The sequence below is a fragment of the Plutella xylostella genome, chromosome 31, assembly GCF_932276165.1.
Source record: "Plutella xylostella chromosome 31, ilPluXylo3.1, whole genome shotgun sequence".
Classification (NCBI taxonomy): Eukaryota; Metazoa; Arthropoda; class Insecta; order Lepidoptera; family Plutellidae; genus Plutella; species Plutella xylostella.
In genome coordinates this window covers 162,111-178,409 of record NC_064011.1, presented here as the reverse complement: position 1 = coordinate 178,409, position 16,299 = coordinate 162,111, and the positions used below count along the sequence as shown (strand labels likewise).

Below are 16,299 nucleotides of genomic sequence, written 5' to 3'. Positions count from 1 at the left end.
AATGCATAACAGGATGATAACAGGGTCTACTTCAATGACGAATTGTTTTACTTACACTCGCTCATCTCGATTTGTGTTGTGTACTTGCGACGTCTTTGATGACGAATAGTACGGAAATCCTCATAATAAGTATTGCCTCACTTTGAATACCAGTAGAATAATAACAATCTCCGTATCATAACCATTGAGTATTTATGATAGTCATTACCTTCTCTGTGGATCTAGTCTGTCAGTCAGTCATAGAGAAAAGAACACTACGTTTTAAGAGATGGGAGTACAAGGGAAAAAAAAGAAAAAAATACTTGTATTATTTTTTTTTATTCACGCGTACTAACAGAGGGTACCAACAAAACAAAAATTATGACGTACAAAACTGCCAACATAGCCCCGCTGAAATAGTGATGTGCTTCTTATGGATATTTTTTATCGATAACTAGTAAAAAAAAAGAAGTGCGAGTGTATGTATTACTTTAATTTCAGTTTTACACAATAGGATTTCAGTATTTCACAATGACACCAACGTTAAGTCTCGGTTCAACGTTATGTTATGTTCCTATTTGAACACAAAAATATAATGCATAAAATAAACTCGAGATTTTCCGTTGACGTAAGTGCTATGATATAATACACACACACTCACGCCTTGTACTACTGTACTCCCTTGCGGGGTAGGCAGAGGTGCATTGCTGCACCCACTTTTCGCCAGTGTTATGTTTAGTCCCAATGTAATAGGGGGCGAGCCTATTGCCATTTTACGGGCACATCCAAGACCCGAGAACAAATATCTGTGTTTATACAAATATCTGTCCCAGCCGGGAATCGAACCCGGGACCTTCGGCTCAGTAGTCAGGGTCACTAACCACTACGCCATTCGGCCGGCTGCTATGATATAATGTTGAAATAAAATAAAAGTGGAAAAATATAATTATATTTATTTATTATAAAATAAAGTGTCTGCAGTAAGTCCCTGTTCAGTTATCAAGTAGTATTCATGTAATAACATAGATGTCACTATCCCGCAAACTACATCGCGGTATTAAGTTATTTTATATGTCAATGACCCTTGTAATATACCTATACCAATAAACCATGCTTCTACTACCAGCGATCCGAGCATAAGGCTACCAAGCCTTTTCAGTCCCACACATGGAATTGTTTTTTTTTTCAATTGTGTTCTTAAAATGTTGTGGTAGAAAATGATTGCCAAAAATTCGTTTAAGTTGATGTAGCTTTTCAATAGGCACATAAACCAGATCCTCCTTACCGGTCATCTTAACCCACTGTTTACATCTGCAATCAACATTTTTATAATTATTATTAAAGAATTAAATATTATTTAAGTAGGTATAATAAAAGTCACTGGTAATTTTTGTATGGAGATCCGAATTTGATTTTCGCTAATTTCCAAAACTAGTAGACAAAAGTTGTTCTGATTGATGAGCTGTGCGTACTAATGATAAATAAAAATATCGATATCGATAAAAAAAAACATTCATGCACTATTGTTGTTTGTGCTGACCCTCCAGTTATTTTATTAGACTTTAACTTTTTTATACATATAAATAATCTAAATCCTATGCTTTAGCCTTTAATTGTAGCTTACCTTTCCTCATCCAGTGGAAATTTGGCCATGAAAATTCTCTTTTGGCCATCTATACGACCGGCTAGCGGCTCTTAAACCACATATTTCACAAGTTTTATAAAACATAATTATTATCAATAATATCAAGCAACACTAATAGTTAGGTACCTCCACACAAACACTGCACTTATCCACAGTAATAATAATATATAAATAACTGTTAAATCTTAATTTATTTATGATTTAAAATTATTTTTCAAACTAAACGATTGACTGACTGACACTGACAGATGACAAAAGCCAAAGATGTCTATGATAGCGTAAAAAGTACTCTGTGAGCGGTGCTCGCCATTATTTTTCGTACGCGTTCCATACTTATTTTTTTCCAGACTGTCTTTCGCCAGACTGCAGTCAGTCATTGTTGTTTACTTGTTTACAATCATTTTTTACAATAATTATTACCTAAAAGGGAAAAGGTACCTACAATTCTATCTTTTGATTACCAAGCCTTGTTCCTCATCTTGTTTTATGTTGTGCTGTGCTGTGAATACGTGTAACCTATGTTATGAAGCATAAAATGAAAATGTTCTGTATTCATAAAAGATTGAAGAATTGTGTATCAATAAAGTGATACTTATGGAGTAAAATGAAATGTTTACAATGGATCGGGTACTTTGAGTAGCCAAAGTCTCGGTAGGTACCTTGACGATGTGGCTCCACGAGTGTGGTGCTGATGCACGCATACTTTTTTATTGACCTTGGCTTTGAATTGTTTGGCCTTGACCTTGGCTTTCAAGTTCATGGTCATTCTGTCAAACGTACCTAAACATGAATAGGGTGACTATGAAATTTTAAAATGTACTAGATAAAACTGTTTTATGTTGGTCAGCTTAAAGCAAATAATATACGTTTTTTTATGTCTTATCGTGTTCAGTATCATCAGCTGTATCTACCATTTCCCGCTCCAACGCAATCAAGTTAACACCCTGTATAATATTGGGTGTTGCAACTGTTGCAAGCCAATAGGGATTGACTCAGCGGGTAATTATGAACAACTTACGAACTTATCGCCCCCTAAGACACCCCCTTTCGGGTTAGCATACCCTTTTTGCAACATCCTGTATATTTCTATTTTCTCATTCTCTCCCAGGGAGCGCGACCGGTCCCGCGGGCGCAGCCGCTCGTCCTTCGACTCGCGCAAAGAGAAGGAGATGGAGGAGGAGGCGAGAGAGAGAAAGAGAGTCGAGAAGAAGGCGAGAGAGAAGGAGGCCGCCTACCAGGAGAGGTTAGTACACACATACATACTTAATTATGCTCACGACTATAATCCCCGAAGAGGTAACTCGCAAGCGGTTTAATTATGCAAATAAAAGTTAAAAAAATACTTACATAAAAAAATAAAAAATACCTTTTTGATTAAATTTTAGCTACAGAATTTTACGAATTTAGATTAAAATTTTACTCAAATGTTAAGCAATTGTAGCTTATAGTGAATAAGATGATTAGGTTTTGTGACGATTTCTTCCTTCACCGTAATATCTATTGTATGTTGCTCGATGAAAGAAGAGATGAGAGAGAGGAAGAGAGTCGAGAAGGAGGCCGCCTACCAGGCGAGGTTAGTTTGTGCTAATGAATCCTTATTTGGGCAAAATTATTATGGATCCCACATTGTTTTGAACTTTATCCAAGTTAAGGACGAAAACCAATGAAAAATTGGTAGTAGTCATGCGCTATTAAGGGTTAATAAGGGTGTTACTAGTGCTAACTAGCGGCATCAATCGTTTTTTCCTAATATCTAGTACCTAGAAGTAAATCTGCATGAAATCGTTCCCATACAAAAGCTTCTCTTGGCGGCGTTTGTGGCTGTGGCCGGTGGCCCGTGTGCGGCGACACTTAGGTATTAGGAAGTAGGTTCTAAAAATAAACAGAATTACCTAAAATTAATTATTATTAATTAATTGAAAAGCGAATGAGATACTTACCTTATCCATTATACCTACACAAATTTGTGAAACAAATAAATTAATTAACAAAATCCTATGTGTTTCCCTCTCAGACTGCGCAAGTGGGAGTCCCGCGAGCGGCGCAAGGCGAAGGACTACGAAAAGGAGAAGGAGAGAGAGAGATGCCGCGAGGAGGAGAGGGAGAGAGAGGCCAAGAGACTCAAGGAGTTCCTCGAGGACTATGACGATGAGCGGGACGATCATAAGTATTACAGGTAAGCGGGGTATTTTATTAATATTGTTTAAAACACATATGTATATACATGTTAGTGAACTACTTTTTATCAGGTAATAACATAATCTACATAATGCAGTAGATAAAAATAGATTAAAACACCGACGTAAGCTATTTACACGAGCGTTGTGGGTGCGTTGCGTTGAAATCACTAAGGGCGACTCACACATAACGCCCGTGTGGCATAGCTCTAACCTCAATTTTCTTCTTATTTCATCATCATCTTGTACCTCCTGTAGGTTGGCTGGTAGAAAATGCTTTTAGCATTAAGTCCACCTTTTGTACACTTATATCTCATATTTGTGCAATAAAGTATAAAATAAAATAAATAAATAATCATACAAGGCTTTATTTCCATTAACTAACACCCATCCCTTTCCCTCCAACAGAGGCAAAGAGCTACAACGCCGCCTCGGCGCGAGAGTGAGAGAGGCAGAAGGAGACTCTCGGGAGAGAGAGAGAGAGACGGAAGAACTGGAGCAGCTGAGAAGAGCTATATATGAGGATAGAGAAGATGAACAGGACGCTAAGGCGGCGTTTGAACAGGTAATTATTACAAATAACTAATTTTTTAAACTGAATTTCATTGATACATACGGTCTTTAACATCGCTAGCTCAACTGTTTTTCATGTATCCAGTATTTTTGGTGAATGAAACCGTTTATTACACATATTGAGGACAAAATCGGTCCATCCATTACTGAGATAAGATCCCAAAAGCTCAAAGATGTTTTTTATAGCATTATTTCACAGGCTCCTTTTAGTTTAGGTTAGGTAGCGATAGCTATCTTTCTAGGTATGTGTAAGCTGGCAGAATGACCGGGCGAGATTTGCGACACATATAATGAACACTAGGTGAACCTAGTATTCCAAAATCAGCTCTGAAAATCCCTTAATTTTACGTTTACATACAGAAACAAAAGCAATAACCAAAACCCCCCTATTTCAGGCGAAACGTGAACAAGAAGAGCTGTACACACCCCGTCTTCTAATAGATGTGAATCTAGAGCAGTCGCAGCAAAGACAGAGAGAGGAGCTGAGAGCGAGGGAGAGAGAAGAGGCACGGCAGCAAGTAAGTACTGTTATACAGGGTGTTGGAAAAGGGGTATGGTCAGCCGAAATGGGTTTAAAAAAAAAACACACGCACTCACGCCTTGTACTAATGTACTCCCTTGCGGGGTAGGCAGAGGTGCATTGCTGCACCCACTTTTCGCCAGAGTGTTATGTTAGTCCCAATGTAATAGGGGGCGGACCTATTGCCATTTTACGGGCACATCCAAGACCCGAGAACAAATATCTGCCACAGCCGGGAATCGAACCCGGGACCATCGGCTCAGTAGTCAGGGTCACTAACCACTACGCCATTCGTTCGTCTGCAAGCGAGTAAGCAAGTGAGTACTGCAATGTTATACAGGGTGTTGCATAAGTGGTATGGTCAGCCAAAATGGGTTTTATTCGCGAATTTCCAAAAGTCTTTAGATCAAAGTTGTTCGGAATAACGATTTGAGTCAGTCTTTTTCGGCTTACCATTAATACCACTTTAGCATCATCATCATCTTGTATGCTTAACTTTTATGTTCATAGAATTCTCATTATCATTAAAAGCTTCAATAATAGCTGAGAAACGAGTATCGAATTTGTGTTGTGAAAACGGCGACGCTTTAGATGCCGCTTAAACTGAGAGTTCTTAGGCTACATTGTTTATGAAGATTTGACTGTTTTAAAAAGTGCCTAGATTGGTAGGTAATATCGTCCATCTCTGTCCCACACACTGAGAGGCTGGAGAGAGAGAGAGGCCGCTACTTGATATAAACGTTACTAATTGAGTCACAACCTTTGATTGCTTTACGTTCGTTGACTATGAAGTCTCCATTGAGTGCCGAGAAAACCCTTATTGTATTTATTTTGTATAATAATGATTATTACTTATATCTTCCACCTCCCTCCCACACAGGCTAGAGAGCGGTTGGAGAGAGAGAGAGAGAGCGCTACTTGATATATACTTTACAAATACCACTTTTGTTTTCGATACATTCATTTTTTTGGCCACCAAATCTTTACTACACACACACACACACGCACTCACGCCTTGTACTAATGTAGGTACTCCCTTGCGGGGTAGGCAGAGGTGCATTGCTGCACCCACTTTTCGCCAGAGTGTTATGTTAGTCCCAATGTAATAGGGGGCGGGCCTATTGCCATTTTACGGGCACATCCAAGACCGGAGAACAAATATCTGTGTTTAAACAAATATCTGCCCCAGCCGGGAATCGAACCCGGGACCATCGGCTCAGTAGTCAGGTCACTAACCACTACGCCATTCGGTCGTCTTTACTACTATGTCTGTAATTATATCATGTCTTCAACTAATATCTTCCATCTCTCTCCCCACTCAGGCCAGAGAAAGACTGGACAGATAGACCAACAATTACCTATGTTTGCTTTCATTTCATTGACTACAATTGTCGAGAAATAATAAAATATGTATTATTTACTAATTATGTATTTTTCATGCAAACCATGTTGCTAATATCTTCCATCTCCCTCCCACACAGAGAGGTTGGAGAGAGAGAGAGAGAGAGCGCTACTTGATATAAACTCAGGGTGTCCACTATCTGGAAAGTCAGGGAAAAGTCAGGGAAGCTCAAGGTGGTCAGGGAAAGTCAGTGAAATTGATGGACCACCTGGAAAGTCAGGGAAAAACTACTATCAAAGCATAATTTTTGGCAAAGTTGTAGTATTTTACGTTATTATTTTAGACGTGAAATACAGAAGTCATAAAATAAAATCTCGTTTAGTTTTTATAAATATTTTTGTCTGATCCATACTATTACAATAAATATGTATAAAGTATAGTAAATAGTAGTGATATAATAAAAATATGACTTTAGAAAAATATGTGTTAAGAATTTTAAATGTTTAGCTACAAGTAGATCTTGATATAGTTCAGAGGTTTTGAATGGTAAAATTATACAGGTTGTTGCAAAAGGGGGTGACTCAGCTCAAGCTTTTTTTTAATACGACGACAGCGCAACCGGGTTTCTCCAGAAACGCTGCCTTTTCGCGGCACCTTCTTAGAGGGAAATTTGAAAGCGCCCGCACCCATAAAATAACTTTTTATATTTTTTTCGGTATTGGAGGACTAAGAAAGGTCATGAGATGAACATACAAGTAAAAAACTTATCCAAAAATTAAAAAAATATGCTGTCTGCCAGCTTTCTGACTCACACATTTAAAAAAATAGTTATTTTCGATGATGCGTACTTTAAAAACCTGTACTCTACACTAGACCTAGCATAAAGTGAACTTCAAACAATTCAGCTAACTAACCTCTTTTGCAATAAAAACCAGTAGATTTCCAAAATTTTTTTAAATTAAATATTGGACACTGACGGCAGGACTGGTCCACCGATTTAAAGTCGCTCAGCGTGCTATGGAGAGAGCTATGCTTGGGGTTTCTCTGATGGGTCGTATCAGAGATGAGGTTATCCATCAGAGGACTAAGGTTACCGACATAGCTGTCAAAATAGTATGCAGGCTGAATCGGCAGTTGGCTGGTCATATCTGCCGAGGAACCGATAACCGTTGGGATAGACGAGTTCTCGAGTAGAGACCTCGAACATATAATCATAGCGTGAGACGCCCTCCTGCTCTCTAGACCGATGACCTTAGGTGGGTAGTCTGTAGTGGCTGGATGAGGAAGGCCGAGGAGCGAGTGTAGTGGCTCTCCTTGAGAGATGCCTATCCAGCAGTGGATTATTATTGGCTGATGATGATGATGATATACAAAATCAAAAAAAGTGATTAAAAAGGTAGTTCATTTAAAAAAAATACGAGCTTTAGAAAATATATATTTGGTTCTTCATAGTAAAAAGTCACGCGATCAACAAATTTTATTAGGAAAACCTAAGTTTTTTGTGAATGTTTTAGTAAAACAAAAATAGTTTAGAATGACCTTCTGATTCACGTTTTTCCGCCCTAGTTGTAGTATGCCCTTTTTGCAGCCCCCTGTATAAATATTTTACGTAATCGAAGTTGCAATAACTTTCAAACAAATAAACGCAAAACTTGAAGCTTTCGTCATCTAATTACTTAAATTGGGATTTTATTTTGATCTGTGGTCAGGGAAATTTTCTGAAATGGTCAGGGAAAGTCAGGGAAAAGTCAGGGAATTTTTTGGAGCATTCTGAGTGGACACCCTGAAACTTTACAAATACCACTTTTGTTTTCTTTAAATGAATAACTGAATGTTTTTGCCACTAAATCCTTACTACTGTGTCTGTAATTATGTATATGATGTCTTCAACTCATATCATCCATCTCTCTCCCCCACAGGCCAGAGAGAGACTGGAGAGAGAGAGAGAGAGATATCGCTATTTGAAATACAGAGAAATATGTCATTTGTTCACTTTCAGTGACTTCATGTACAAGTAATGTATCTTGTATGCAAATCATTATTACCATGTTGCTAATATGTTCCATCTCCCTCCCCCACAGGCCAGAGAGAGACTGGAGAGAGAGAGAGAGCGCTACCTGCGCGCGCAGGCGAGCCGCCAGCTGCCCGACGAGGCCGAGCCCATCGACTCGGATGATAGGTATGTATTGTATAAATCTATCTCCCAAACAGGAGAGAGATACGAGGGCGATACCGAAATGATCGGGAATAGAAAAAAGTACAAAGATATCATAATATTATTTACTTTTATTGTTTTTCAAAGTAGTCTCCGTGACATTCAATGCACTTTTTCATTCGATTAAACCAATCATTGAAACAGTAATTCCAGTCTGAAGTGGATACTGTCAAAACAGCTGATTTGTAAGCTTCGACCGCCTCTTCTGGGCCGCTAAACCGTTGACCACGTAGCATATCTTTAATTCTTGGGAATGTAAAATAATCATTGGGGCTCAGATCAGGGCTATACGGAGGATGGTCCATCAACTCCACGTTTTCCATATTTAAAAACGTTCTTGTTTTGCGAGCGGTATGAGAGCTTGCATTATTGTGGTGAAGGATTATACGACGATTCGGGTTAGTTTTACGAAGTTCTCTTACGACTTCCGGCAAACAAACTGTTGTGTACCAATCAGCAGTAACCGTCCTTTGTTCTTGTAATGGAATCGTAGCCACATGGCCAGTTTTCGATACAAACGAAGCGACCATTTTTTTCGACACGCTGCGTGAGCGAATAACTTTTGTTGGCTTGACCTCACCTTCGAAGACCCAAACTGCCGATTGATGTTTTCTTTCGGGCTCATATGAATAAATCCACGATTCATCACCAGAGACTATATTGTAGACAGCATTTGAACTGCCTCCATTGAACCGTTGCAGAGCAGATCGACACCAATTAACACGAGCCGACTTTTGTTCCTCGGTCAAACGGTGGGGCACCCAGCGCGAAACTAACTTCTTGACACCCAGTTCTTCATGTAAAATGGTTTGAATGGCTGTCATACCAATGCTGAGAGAAGCCCGAATCTGCTCGTATGTCACATGTCTATCTTCTTTTATTAACTGGCGTACAGCATCGATGTTATCTTGTGTTACCGCTGTTTTTGGCCGACCAGTAGAAGGGACTGTGGTAAGAGAGGAACGTCCACGGCGAAACTCAGAATACCAACGATATATAGTCGTTTTACTTGGTGCTTCAAGTTTATAAATAGAAACAAGCTCGGCGAGACATTGTTCTTGAGATAAACCTCGACGAAAGTTGTGAAAAATTATTGCACGGAAATGTTCCCGCGTAAGCTCCATTTTTTACACCGACTTGTCAAATTCAAATGGTCAATACTCTTTTATTTTTTACTTTTTTTAAAATTCGAAAATGGAATTATGTTTGAAAAAACACTACATTTGATACACCAAAAAGGTTTCACTCTAATTTATTCCTAAGTATTCTATTCCCGATCTTTTCGGTGTAGCCCTCGTAGAAAGAGGGAGAGATAGACCTTTATACATACCAATTATTATTAGACAGAAAGAAAGAGAAGAGAAACATTTATTTAACAACAAAAAATACAGAAAATGATATAAACAAACAACAAGATACAGACAAAAAATAATGGTTGCTGTCCAGAGCGTTAAAAACGCACCAGCTCAGTATGTGGCTGTGGACAATAACGCCACAGCGCTGGTTTTCAGCTGGCTCTTATAAATATTATAATACCAGCTGTTCTCCCGAGCTTCGCTTCGCCTTAAAAAGTTTTTCCGTGGGAACTCCGCGATAAAAAGTAGCCTATGTGTTAATGCAGGGTGTCAGCTACCAAATTTCATTAAAAATCGATTCAGCCGTTTAGACACCGTTTAGAAGAGGTGACCAGCATACACATACACACATACTTACAAACTTTTGCATTTATAATATTAAGTAGGATTTATACTATGTTTTTGTGTACAATAAAGTGTTCAAATATAATACATGTTTCTCTCCACAGCGGCGGCGGGTCCCCTCTCGCCGCGTCCCCCGCGCGCACCCCCTCCCCCTCGCCCTCCGCCGGCTCCTCCCCCCCGCGCCACCAGCACCAGGTATGTGCTTTACATTATACATTGTTACCCAACGGGTAGAAGCCGCTTATTTATATCCCATTCCACGGAGAAAGACATGTGATACAAACAAAAACTACCCTTATTCGTATGTAATAAGATTCCTCTCAGATGTCTTTCCCCGTGAAACAAGACGGGGTTTGACGCCTAAACGCAGCGAGAGAATAAGGGATTCTCTCGAGTTAAACACTGCTTGTAGTTCTACGAATTTTACGACGAAATAAAATGTCTGACTTTCGCTGAGTTTCAGATTTGAAAATAATGATATGTTAACAAAATCTAAATCCATTCGTCTATAACTTTTTTATTACAAATTACCCTCTTAATCACATTTCCAGACTTACTTTATCATTTGGTATTATTTAGGTATTTACTTTGGGAAATGAAACTTTAGATATTATAGTTACTTTATAGTTTCATAATACCTAAACATAAAACATTTAACAATTAAAAAGTGTATTTTGACAGTATACAGGGTTATTTGCAAGTAGACCTGATCCTTTCAGGAGGTGGAAGAGGAAACATTTCCAGTCGATTGAACCCTATAATGCATAATCCGAAACTCAACCATTTCTAAGACATTTAATATTTAAGTTTTTTAATATATTTTTTGTCAAAATGTTATGTTTAAAACCGAAAAAAAAAACTAGCCATTTTCGATATTTTTGTAGTTGTTTTGTGCATAAGTGACACCTTAATAAACTAATTAAAATAATCAAAATGTGCATTATAACGGTAAAAAATGTGATTGTTTTCAGTCCTGTTGACTTTAGTATGGAAACGCCTATTGAGTTTTCTCCGCCTTCTCTGGTTGTTTTGGCAATATCTTAGTGATACCTAAATCGATTTGATATTAAAATATCTTATTTTAAAGCTTATAAGTTGACAATGTTTTTAAGTTGAAGTGCACAAAAAATTGTCATATGACATTCTTTTTTAGGGTTCCGTAGCCAAAATGGCAAAAACGGAACCCTTATAGTTTCGTCATGTCCGTCTGTCCGTCTGTCCGTCTGTCCGTCTGTCACAGCCGATTTACTCGGAAACTATAAGTACTACAGTGATGAAATTTGATGGGAATATGTGTTGTATGAACCGCTACAAAAATATGACACTAAATAGTAAAAAAAAGAATTGGGGGTGGGGCCCCCCATACATGTAACTGAGGGATGAAATTTTTTTTTTCGATGTACATACCCGTGTGGGGTATCAATGGAAAGGTCTTTTAAAATGATATAAAGTTTTCTAAAAAACATTTTTCTTAAAGTGAACGGTTTTTGAGATATCAGCTCTCAAAGTCGTAAAAAGTATGTCCCCCCCCCCTCTATTTTTATAACTACGGGGTATAAAATTCTAAAAAAAATAGAGGTGATGCATGCTAATTAACTCTTTCAACGATTTTTGGTTTGATCAAAGTATCTCTTATAGTTTTTGAGATAGGTTGATTTAACTGTAATTTTGCTGCTACGGAACCCTTTGTGCGCGAGCCCGACTCGCACTTGGCCGGTTTTAATTTTACTTAGTTGTTTATAAATTTTGAATATTTTAAAAAAATGTTTAATTTTGAGGTATTGTTTCTAATTTTACTCAAATTATTACATTACATTAAACATTTTATTATTTAAATTAGTTTATTAAGGTGTTACTTATGCAAAACAACCAAAAAAGTTTTATTAAAGTAAAGCTAGCTTTTTTCGGTTTTAAGCTTAAAATTTTGGCAAAAAATAAAAAAGCTTAAATATTAAATTAATCTTAGAAATGGTTAAGTTCCGGATAATGCATTATAGGTTCAATCGGCTGAAAATGTCTTCCTCTGTCACCTCTTGAAAGGATCAGGTCTACTAACAATAACCCTGTAGTTTCAAAGCAAGACAGTCATAGATTTAAATACGTTTAATCGATTTAAACATTTAATTTCGTGTAAGTCGTCCTCAGAAACCGCACACAGTCGCAATGTGTCTAATAGTTAGTCTTCTTTGTAAATAGTACATAGAAATAACCAGATAGAGTAGTTAGCCCGATCACACACGCGAAGGTTCTGGAACATTCCATAGTTTTCCTGAAGGTTCCATAATGTTCTAGACTTATATATATAGAATAGAATGTTCGATAATAGTCCAGAAGGTTCTAGAACAATGGCCAGGGAATGTTCCATAACGTCCGCGAACCTTCTAGACATAAGTTAGGTACTTATAGTTGTTCGATGTATTGTTTATGTTTGTACCTACTTTGGTAATAATAATAATAAATAGTGTGAACTCGGGTATCTCTGGAACTATCGGGAAGATCGCTCGCCGGACTATATAAAGAGACGGGTCCGGCGAATAACGTAGTCAGTCTAATAGTAACAGCAAAACAGTAAACAACATACAGTCCACTAGTAACAGCCTACAGTGAACCTGTAGGGGTAGTTTTGTAAAAGTAGTTACTACAAGTGTAACTACTTTTACAAAACACTGCATCTAGGATTGGCTAGTCTGATTCGGAATGCGCCTAGAACGTAACGTACCTCGTTCTACTGAACCGAGACTGCCCCCAAACCATACAAATGGCGCCAAGTTTGAACACAAACTGAATATTCGCATTCGCATTCGCGAATGTCGATATCAGATATTCGCATTCGCGAATGTTCAAAAACACACATTCGTTACATCACTACTTTTAAGTTAGTGTCAGTGACAGTATACGAACAGAAAGAGACAGACAGATTTAATGTCGACACTAGCTTAAAGCCCTTTTCTGCAATACGACATTAGATTTTGAGTGGAGACCCTCACAGGATATCATCAACAAAAACAACAATATAATTATCTCCCATTCAATACAATGTTATTATTAATAACTTATTAATGTGATGATGTTAATAACTTATTAACATCATCACGACCCATCACGTTATTAACATACATATTATTATAATGTCTACCATACAATATACTGTTACTAACATATAATTTAATTCCTATTACAGGACAGCTCGGACGGCGCGACGACGCCGCCGCGGCCGCCGTCCGCCGAGCCGCCGCCCCGGCGACCCGTGAGTACAGTACAGTATCTCTTAACTAACTAAGGCCTATACTCGAGTCGTGATCGTATTTAAATAATTGTAAACAAACATAAAAAAGGTTTTTCAAGGTGCAGTTATTCTGTCATTATAATATTTGAGTTATTTTGCTTTTGATAAGAATGAGCACCTTAAAAGACTCAAAGTCATAAATTGCAAACATTGTAATGCCGCCAAATCAAAGAGGACACTGAATCAATGATAGTTCTATTTGAAGTTCATCTTTTACATTTGTCAACACATGACTGTCACTTTTATGTTTACAATCATTTAAATACGATCACGGCTCGAGTATAGTTACACCATACTCTGTTAGATCCTTAACACCACTGTTACATTATAAGGTGAGTTTAGTTGTTGACTTTGATACATCTGTCAATAATTTAAGATAGATAATAATGTTATTTTAGATGACATTTACAATGTAACAGAGGGGTTTTAATGATCCAACTATGGCAAAATAGGGCCTACTCACTTAGAACTGATGTTTCAATAGCCAGATCAAAGTTATTTATTTATTTATTTATTTAAAGGAAAACTTACAGCTAGAGATATCAGTAAAAATAGCAAAGTATGAGACAGACAGCCAATGGACAACATTTCAAAAAACTAAAGCTGCTATAAATCGAAAACCATTTCGAGATTTAGCTCTAAAGGGCACAAAAAAAATGTTTTTGTATTTTTTGGATGTATCATTTTCGAGAAAATCATAAAATAGTAAAAAAGTGCTGATGACGTCATGCATCAGGTGCGATGCATTTTGATGATCAAAGCCCATAGATTTAAAAACAAAGTAACTGTCACTTTCATTTTTGATTGGCGTTTACGTTTTATCGTGACGTTGTTGTTTATTTGGGTCATTTTCATTAATTCTGTTCTGACACTTTCTGACTATTTTTTTTATTTATTATTAAGAGATGACCTCTATATAATATGTCCCAGAGCATGCCACCGCCTACACAGTTGAAAAAATGCTTCTGCTTATTTTTTTACATGATAAGTACCTACTTTCCATCATCAGAAATATCAATGTCACTTGAAAATGACCCACTTGTTGGTTGGCATGTAAACAAAGTTTAAATGTCACTTGTCAGTGTCATTTATGTTTTTTTCGAGATTCAGGCAATAGACAAAAATAAAAATTGAGCCTAATATGTAACGTCACTTCCGGTTTTAAAATAATTAACTTTAAAGTTAAAAATAACATGCAAAAATTAATGTATGTACAAAATAAAAAAATACGGGTCCACTAATTTTCTATAAACTTTCCGAATAGCTAATAAAAATATAGGGTAAAGAAAATGAAATGTTGTCCATTACAAGTTTCCACATGTAAGAAACAAAATATTGCCATTATGCCTAATAAGTTCTACTTATTTCAGTGAATAGTAATAAATAAAAGTAAAAAACATTAAAATAGCCTTAAATAATAACTTTACGTAACTATAAGTGAGATTACAAATAAATGAAGTGAATGTGCCTATTACACAAAATATCTATATAAATATCTACCTACTTAACAAATTTTGAGCTGAATTTGTCGGTCAGACAGAAGTATGCCATTTTAGGGTTACTAACAAATAAGTCAAGACCTGGGTATTCTCTGGTCAGGGAGTTAAATGATCGTGAGGCTCTTAAAAGAAATGAGTTCTGTCGGTAGTTTGTGTGAACTACTGGTACATGCAAAATAGTCTTTTGTCTCATTTGACGATCGGGGGCTAATATGTTAATTTTACCTAATAAATCCGGACAGTCAATTTTATTTTGAGCGATCTTTAAAATAAATGCGATGTCTGCTGCGTCACGCCGTATATAGAGGGGCAATAAATGGAGTTTGTTACACATAAATTCGTATTGACCTTTAGGGATTCTGAATTTATAACCTAAGTATTTAATAAATTTTCTTTGAATTGATTCGATCTGTGATATGTAAACATTATATAGTGGATTCCAAACCTGACTCGCGTATTCTAAATTACTCCTGACAAGGGAGCAGTATAGAATTTTTATGGACTTCATCATTTTGAAATTTTTACAGGAGCGAATAAGAAAGCCCAATGCTTTGTAGGATTTTTTTACTATAGTTTGAACATGTGTATCAAAGATAAGCTTGGAATCCATTGTTACTCCTAGGTCTCTTATTTCGGAACAATTGGAAATTGATTGGTGGTTCAGCTTGTAACTATTTAAATATATATTTCTTTTCCGACTAAATGTAATAGAAAAGCATTTAGATACGTTGATGTCTAATTTGTTATGGCGACAGTATTGTTCCACTCTATCAAGGTCATCCTGAAGCAAAGAGCAATCTAGAGAGTCATTAACTACTCTAAATACTTTCATATCGTCCGCAAAGAGGAGAAAGTCGGAGTAACGGAAGCAAGTATCTATGTCATTTATGAAAATAACGAACAATAAAGGTCCCAACAATGATCCTTGAGGAACTCCTGACGGAATATCTGTCCATAAAGATTTATAGCCATTTAGTACTACTGCCTGAGTTCTGTTACAAATGTATGAAGAAAACCAACGATAGAGATCACCTCGAATGCCAGCCATAAGTAACTTTTTTAGTAACATTTTGTGATCGATGCGGTCAAACGCCTTACTGTAATCAGTATAGATTGCATCAACGTTATTGTTACTTTCCATTTCCTTGCTAATAAACTCATTTAAAAGTACCAGGTTAGAAACGGTGGAGCGATGCCTTAAAAAACCATGTTGCTGGTGATTAAAAGTAAGTTTAAGTGAAACGTAGACTTCATTATAGACTATTCGTTCAAATACTTTTGCTACTAAACATAATTTTGAAATAGGTCGATAGTTGTCTACCTGATTTTTAGGACCCTTTTTATGAATAGGACTGATAAAAGC

The 16,299-nt window shown here is 37.0% G+C and overlaps 1 protein-coding gene across 1 annotated transcript in view; it reads left to right on the top strand.

Annotated features, from left to right (window-relative positions):
* The window catches only part of LOC105391124 (RNA-binding protein 25), a 35,366-nt gene that overhangs the window by 9,173 nt on the left and 9,894 nt on the right, over nucleotides 1–16,299 (top strand). Inside the window, exons 9-15 of the mRNA XM_048632170.1 lie at nucleotides 2,733–2,867; nucleotides 3,639–3,800; nucleotides 4,210–4,366; nucleotides 4,770–4,892; nucleotides 8,318–8,415; nucleotides 10,256–10,346; nucleotides 13,333–13,398. Coding sequence (XP_048488127.1) covers nucleotides 2,733–2,867; nucleotides 3,639–3,800; nucleotides 4,210–4,366; nucleotides 4,770–4,892; nucleotides 8,318–8,415; nucleotides 10,256–10,346; nucleotides 13,333–13,398 — 832 coding nt within the window. The remainder of the gene's footprint in view (nucleotides 1–2,732; nucleotides 2,868–3,638; nucleotides 3,801–4,209; nucleotides 4,367–4,769; nucleotides 4,893–8,317; nucleotides 8,416–10,255; nucleotides 10,347–13,332; nucleotides 13,399–16,299) is intronic.